This window comes from Raphanus sativus, chromosome 5, assembly GCF_000801105.2.
Source record: "Raphanus sativus cultivar WK10039 chromosome 5, ASM80110v3, whole genome shotgun sequence".
In the NCBI taxonomy this organism is placed as follows: domain Eukaryota; kingdom Viridiplantae; phylum Streptophyta; class Magnoliopsida; order Brassicales; family Brassicaceae; genus Raphanus; species Raphanus sativus.
In genome coordinates, this window is record NC_079515.1 from 18,950,364 (window position 1) to 18,957,880 (window position 7,517).

At 36.4% G+C, this 7,517-nt stretch overlaps 1 protein-coding gene across 1 annotated transcript; it reads right to left on the reverse strand.

The window, feature by feature from the left end:
* Positions 1–4,279: 4,279 nt before the first annotated feature.
* Positions 4,280–4,720, reverse strand: LOC108858426 (uncharacterized). Its single transcript, XM_018632353.1, has one exon. It carries the CDS (start codon positions 4,718–4,720, stop codon positions 4,280–4,282), a length of 441 nt encoding a protein of 146 aa, XP_018487855.1.
* Positions 4,721–7,517: the final 2,797 nt, after the last annotated feature.

Genomic DNA, 7,517 nt, shown 5'->3' on the forward strand with positions numbered 1-7,517 from the left:
CATTATTCATTATCTCTTTGTGTTTCTTGTACCATGTATGACTAGTTCATTAGTTAGGTTTAGGATTTCAGTTCATGGCTTGATGATTGCGATTTGTTTAAATAGGGAAAAATTTATCGATTTCTTAATCTAAGTTGTTCTTTATGCTTGCATTGTATTGATCACTTAGTTACTGGTTCATAGATTATTTATTTATTGCATTGAAATTGATTGATTAAATTCTTGAGCGAACTTAGATCATCGAAATATTCCGAGCCAATTGAATTTGATCTGAAGGAGTTTCGTGAACATATCAAAATTATTTTTATTGTATATTTAGAATATGACATTCAACGAAATGTAGTCTATAGAATTCTAATACATAGGGTTTAATACTACATAAGTATGCTAATTTAATTAAAAGATTTGAGTACTAGAGCGGGTTTTAATACATTCTATGTTGAACAATCATATCATCCAATATGTGTTTCCTGAGATTCCTTAGCCCTGGCGCTTTTTAAATTTACAGCATTGTTTGCCTTCTGCTTTTATATTCTCAAAGCTGACAACTACAAACAAACCCCTTCTATCTTACTTAACTTTACTCGTGAAGAGTCATTGTGTAACGTCAGTCTTTGTGAATTTAATTCATGAGTACTATTTCTCACTCTTATGCTCTTACAGGGTCTATTTTGTGGTTAAAACATGATCAAATCAATATCAACGGGAATTATAATATTAGGGTCAGGGCCGGTTTAGCAGGGAAGGTGAATCGTGCACATCCGGTTTAGCAGGGAAGGTAAATCGTGCACATACCTCTGAACCCACTTACAATATGATGAGTGTAGAATTGTTTTTTTTTTTTTAAAAAATTGGTACAATTTGTTTTTGTATTTACTGTTGGACCCAATTTTGGACCTAAATTAAATGGACTATGATTAAAGCAAATGGACCACAAAAGGGAAAGCCCATAGCGACGTCAACGAAGTCGAAGAGAACTCGCCGAAGTCAAGGAGATCACGGAGTCAGTTACGGGGATAACGGAGTCGAGATTATAAAAGGAAGGAGAGATCAACATAGGAGACACAGCGAAAACCCTAGAGAGAGAGAGAACACATTACACACTTTTACCTTTCTAACTTTATCTTAGATCCCGATCTTGATCTATCTATTAGATATAGTCAATCTCTTTGTTATTCCTTGTAAAAGACCTCTTATTCAATAAAAGTCCATTTTGTCAACTGAATTACGATTATATCGTTGTGTTTTAAGGATATCGTTGCCTACATATTTTGTCATTCTCGAGTTTACTTTACAAACACTACAAAATACTGAGTGTAGATTTTAGGTTCTACATTTACAGTGTTGAATTTAGATAAAATTTTAAATAATTAATAATCAAAGTTTTTTTTATATGAAAATGAAAACAATAATATGTGTTATTTATTTTAAATTATTAATACCTCTTTAATAATAATATAAAAATTAGTATGCAGTGCTAGGAAACAACAATTTTTTTGTCATTCACATGGATGCGGAGTTACCAGTGTGATTCGCAGAATCAATATGAATATTTGTATGTTGATGATTAAAAAAATTGTGAGGTCCCTTCAACTGTTAGGATTGTGAAAGGGTATGTCTAATTATTTATTATCTTATTAGTATGATATTATCTATTTTGGGCCTAAGAGATTAGTATGCATAGATTTAGTTTTGGATTTCTTCCCAAAAGGCTTCATACTAATTAGAATAGACATCTCTTTATATATTAGACATTCTTTATTCAAACTTCCCATGTGGGATTTTGTTTGATACTTCACATTTTCCTCTTCAAAATAAGGACCATACTAATCTCGTGTGTTCTTCCTTTACAACATCACATGTTTCATTATCTTCTGACTAATTTCTGTCACTTACCTTCCCTTCTGATTTGAAGGATCTCATTCCTATTTGAAAAATATTTTGGTATTCTCGTAGATTTCGTCATCCCGATCTGTTATCAATTGTTGGGTTTTCTTCAAACATATATTTAATTTTTTTTAGTATCTAATTAGTGCGATATTGTCTATTTTAGATCTAACAATCTGGTCTGCATGAATTTATTTTTGAATTCTTTTTTAAAGAGTTTCATACTAATAAGAGTTTGAACATTTTATATATATATATATATATATTTAAACTTCTAATGTAGAAACACTCTATTTAAACTTCTAATGTAGAATTTCACATTAACAAGTTAAGCCGGCTTGATAAGAAGAGCAGCGTCCGAATCCCTCAAGTTCTTTTTCTATTATTTTTATGTTGTTTAGTTAAATAATAGGCCAGCATATATTTTTGCTTCTAAACTTTTATTTACCAGGTCTGGCTCTAGAATTAGTATCCAAAATAAGTGTTTAAAACATATATAAGTACTAGATATATGCGTTCAATATCCTTTCGGGTTCATATCGTATCATTTAGAATTATAGGTTCAGCTTGTTAAGTCTTATTCTGATTTTATATATGATATAATTATTTAGTATCATGGAAAAAACATGTTTTCAACAAAACTAAGTTTGGATTAGGATAATACAGCTTCAGGTTCGAGTAGTTTTGTGGACATATCAAAAAATATATATATATATATATATATATATGTGAAGTTGAGTATTTAATGTACTTATTTTAACAGTATATAATGTACTTATATAGGTTTTGAATACTTTTTAGGTGCTAATTTAGATATTCCTTTTTTGGGGATTTATATGATTTCCAGCACATGTTCGGGTTCAAGTTTTGGGATTTTGCGACCTACTATGTATCTCAATATTCAATTTTATGTTTTTTTTTATATGATCTGTAAAAATACTCGAACTCAGTTTTGTATTATCTGAACCAAACGGAGCCTGTTTTAAAACGAGTTTTACATAAGATTATATAAATTATATATGAACATGAATGTTATAAACTGAAACCAACACGATCAGATATAAACCAAAATGGAATATACGATGTTGAACTCAAAATTCCCAAAACCATATCCGAGTGGGTACCATGCTTAATTTAGAGCACTAGTAAAGTGTTTTGAGAACTCTTTGATATTTAAATTAATATCTTGTCTTAAAATTTGATCAAACCTATATAGTATCAGAAAAGCAAGAAAATCATTCTAATATAAGATCTATTAAAAATGCTGATATCTATATTATAAATTTATCACAAGTTTAATTGGACACAATGAACTATTAAAAATGAGAAAATATTAAAGCAATATTATATTTACAAAATTTTCATTTTCTATTTTTATCAAAATAGGAATTTTTCTTTTTGACAAAGTAAAAGGTCTGTTATTGAAATGTGAGCAAAATAGAGATTTTCATGCGAATAAACGCGAACTATAAATTTAAGAACTTTATTCATTTAAGAGTATTTTGAAATTTCCTAATTAGAATAATTTTAGAGTGGAAAAGTCTGGCATTTTTTAATCTTATAGTCACTTATCAGCAGATGATTCTTAAATAAAAAGAAGCACATTCAAACTACTAGTGTCAAAGACAAGTAATAATAAGTTTATCCGTCAAGTCTTTCAAAATTTATACGATCTTGTCCAAAATATCAAAATTAGGTTAAAATTTGACACTAATTGAATAGCCTAGCTTTAATAAAATGCATGAGAAATTTAGTTAGTATCAACTATCATTGTCACTTTTGCAACTGATTACTCTCAATAAATAAATAGATTTGCAACATATTGTTTTCAATAAATAAAGAAAATTTTAGAACCAGAAAATAACCTGTTTTATAAGTTATTTAGAAGATATTAAACTTCTCAAAAACGTTTTAACCATTTAGAACGCAATCATGTACCAAAAACGGAAAATCAAAGCAAATAGTCTCGCATGCAGAGTTAAAAAATAAACTTCGTTTGTTTTCATACAGATGCAACATTATCAGTTTAGTTTGTAGATTATTTATAAATTTGTCTATGTTGATGATAAATTTTTTTTAAATAAAAAGTAAATTAGATATTTACCTAAACTAAAATACAGATGATAATACATAATTGTTTCAAAATAGTGGATGATATTTAGCCTAAACACATTTGTAGTGAAACCACATGTTTCTATTAAATGCATGAGAAACAAAATGTTACAGCTTAAGCTAGTGGGCCAAGCGGCCCGAGTTCAATTAAAATATTTAATCTGAAATATTAAGTCCAAACAGGAAGTACTAATAACACCAAGGGCCTAACCCAGCAGAGGTAGTGATCTTTGGAGGTAACGATGAGGGAAAAACGCTCTAGCTTCTTCTTCACTTCATCTCATGATCGGAGAAACCAGAGAGATAGGAGGTCCGACGATTGAGCCGGATCATTAAACCGGAAGCTGGCGATTCTGATTCTTATCAGATGGTCAAGTTCACGGAAGAGGGCAGTGTGGGATTTGAAGTGATTCCTATGGATCCTGCTGTTGCGTTCCGACCAAATCAAGTAGATGGTCGCTTGCCAGGAGAGTAATCGAAGCTTCTTCTGCAATCTCGTTCCCGGGGAGCATCGGAGGCTTTGAAGAGTAGTTTCCCAGCTTGAAGAGGAGGTCAGATCGCACTTGTGAGCCACTCGATCCCAGAGGTCCTTTGAGTAGCAGCACTGGAAAAAGAGATGGTCTTTGGATTCATCATAGGCACGACAGAGAACACAGAGCGCATCCGTTTGTAGTCCCCAATTCAACAAGCGGTCTTTAGTAGGACACCGATTGAGGACCATCAGCCAGGCTAGGAACTTGTGCTTGGGGATACCTCCTGAGAACCATACCTCCTTGCTCCAGGGTACCAGTGGCTACGATTCCCTTAGTAAGTTGTAGATGATTCTCGTTGAGTACTGCGGCATCGAGGTACCATTTGGGCACCAGGCATAGTGGTCTGCATCACTTGATAGCGTAAGAGAAGTGAGGTAGGATAGGATGCTGAGGTGTTCATCCGATCTAGCAGCCGGTAGTATCCAGTGATCAATGTCCCACAGTTCCGCAAGTGTACTGTCCGATCTTACACCCAAAGCTAAGGAGGCTTGGCCCTGCAAGAAGCTTCTTATATTCCCCATTGGCGCCCAATTGGAGGACCAAAAGTATGTGGTTTCACCATTACCTACAACAACCTTTATCCAAGGGTAAGCTACAGTTCTCAAGAGTATTAGTTGGTTAGCCATCCAAGAGTGTTTTTGTCTGGTATTGATGACCCAAAAGTTATTTAAATCTCCCTGCAGGACTTCACTCGTGAACCAGGTGGACCAAATGGAGTCTTGTTTAAAGAACAATATCCATATCAGTTTCAGCGCCGCCGCTTTGTTCCAAGCAGATAAGTTCTTAAGCCCCAATCCCCCTTCTGGTTTAGGCTTAGTAACTACATCCCATGCCACTTTTGCTGAGCCCTGCCCATCTGTCTTCCCTTTCCATAGGAACCTACTACTTAGAGAATCAATTTCTGCAAGACAGCCTTTAGGGAGGATATATGCGCAAGACCAGAAGTTTATGATTCCTGCAATCACAGTGGAGAGTAGTTGGAGTCTTCCAGCAAAGGAGAGAGATCTTACAGTCCAAGAGTGGAGCTTCGACTTGATGGACTGGATGAGTGGGGCGCAGTGGGTGAGAGAGAGTTTCTTTGTGCAGAGCGGAACCCCAAGGTATCTCACCGGTAATGCTCCTTCTGTGAGACCTGTAGCCAATTTTATATGCTCCAATTCATGAGACTTGATACCAGCAGCAAACATAGAAGTCTTCTCGATGCTGATGGCAAGTCCAGAACGCTGCTCGAAGTCTTGAAGAATCTCCAGTATAGCAGAGACAGATCCACTCGAACCGTCGCAGAAGATCAGGAGGTCATCCGCAAAGCAAAGGTGAGTGAGCTCTGTTCTGTGGCATTTAGCATGATAATTAAATCTTCCTTCCCTAGCTGCTTTGTTTAGTGATAGAGATAGGCAGTTCATGGCTAGCACAAATAGATAGGGACTTAGAGGATCCCCCTGTCTCAGCCCACGTTTTCCTTTGAAGTAGCCAAAGATAGATCCATTGAAACCCAACGAAAACGAGGTAGTGCAAACACATGCTTGTAGCCATTGTAGGAATATTTCAGGCATCACCAGACTTCTCAAGCACTGGAAAATAGATTCCCATCTCACTGTGTCGAACGCTTTAGCAATATCCACTTTGATAGTAATTCTTTTAGGACCTCCCTGTTTGTGATACCCTTGAACAATCTCAGAAGCTAGGATAGTGTTCTCAATGAGGAGTCTTCCCTGCACAAAAGCAGTTTGTTTTGGAAGAATTACCTCAGGAATAATCGATTTTAGCCGCTTGACAAGAAGCTTTGAAATTGTTTTGTAGGTCGTATTACAGCACGAGATAGGCCTAATCAGTGATCGAGGCAGCTCCTGGCCTCTTTGGAACGAGAGTAAGGATCGTTGCATTCGTTGAAGCAGGAAGAAAAGCTGTGGCAAAGAATTTCTGAGTAGCATCGACGGTTTCAGACCCCACAATTCCCCAAGATGATTTAAAGAATGCAGAGGTGAACCCATCTGGACCCGGTGACTTGTTGGGATTAATCTTGAGAATTGTTTTTTCTATTTCTGCAGCAGTAGGGACAGAGGCTAGGATGTTCTTTTGGTGGTCAGAGCAGCGAAATGGAATTAGTTCCAGGAACCACTGAAGAGATGAGACTAACATAGGCAAGAATGCATGCGCCAGGATTTGCGTGAAGTGATCCAGTGCAATCATGCTCAGCTGAGTCGGATCAGTGATTAGTATTCCTGATGCAAGTAGCAACGATCGGATGGAGTTGTAGGATCTGCGCCCAGCTGCAATTCTGATGAAGAAGGTAATGTTCTGATCACTCAGTCTAAGCCAGTTGTGCACGATTTTTGCTTGAAGAAAGCTTCCTCTATTCCCCTCAGGAACGTACATTTAGCCAAAAGTGCTTTCTCTTCAGTAAATGTCTCCGTGGTTGGATTCGCCAGAGCTTTTTCCTGCACATCTTTTAACAAACAGTTAGTTTCTAAAACCCTCTTTTCAATATCTGAAAATCTCTCTTTGTGCAGTGTTTTTAACTCTCTTTTAAGTGATTTTAGCTTAAATCCCAACATTTGGAGGTCTAACGCAACACTTCCACTCTGGATCCATGCAGCTTCAACCGTCACAAGGAAGGATGGGTGGTTAGAGAGGTAGTTGAAGTATTTGAAGGGGCGGGTACCGGCTGATGGGAGGGGGCATGAGAGGTCCAGGTATGATGGGAGCCTTGGTATCTGAGGTCTCCAAGTCCCAGAGCAAGGAGTTGGTCTTGAAGTTCAATCATATCACTAGATAGATGATCCACCGTAGAAGAGGATGCTCCTGGAAGTGGGTAATCTGGTTAAGGTCTCCTCCAATGATCCAGTTCTTATGATCCAAAAATAATGTGGTCTGGATCTCATGAAGCTCATCCCATAGCACACGCCTTTCCTCTCGCAGATTAGAGGCGTAGACAGCAGTGAAGGTGAATTTGGTGTGGCCAGGGATCTCAACTTCACAAGTGAG

Excerpts from the sequence above, each read along its gene's own strand:
- LOC108858426 (XM_018632353.1), bottom strand. The coding sequence starts at position 4,720 with ATGGTCCTCAATCGGTGTCCTACTAAAGACCGCTTGTTGAATTGGGGA.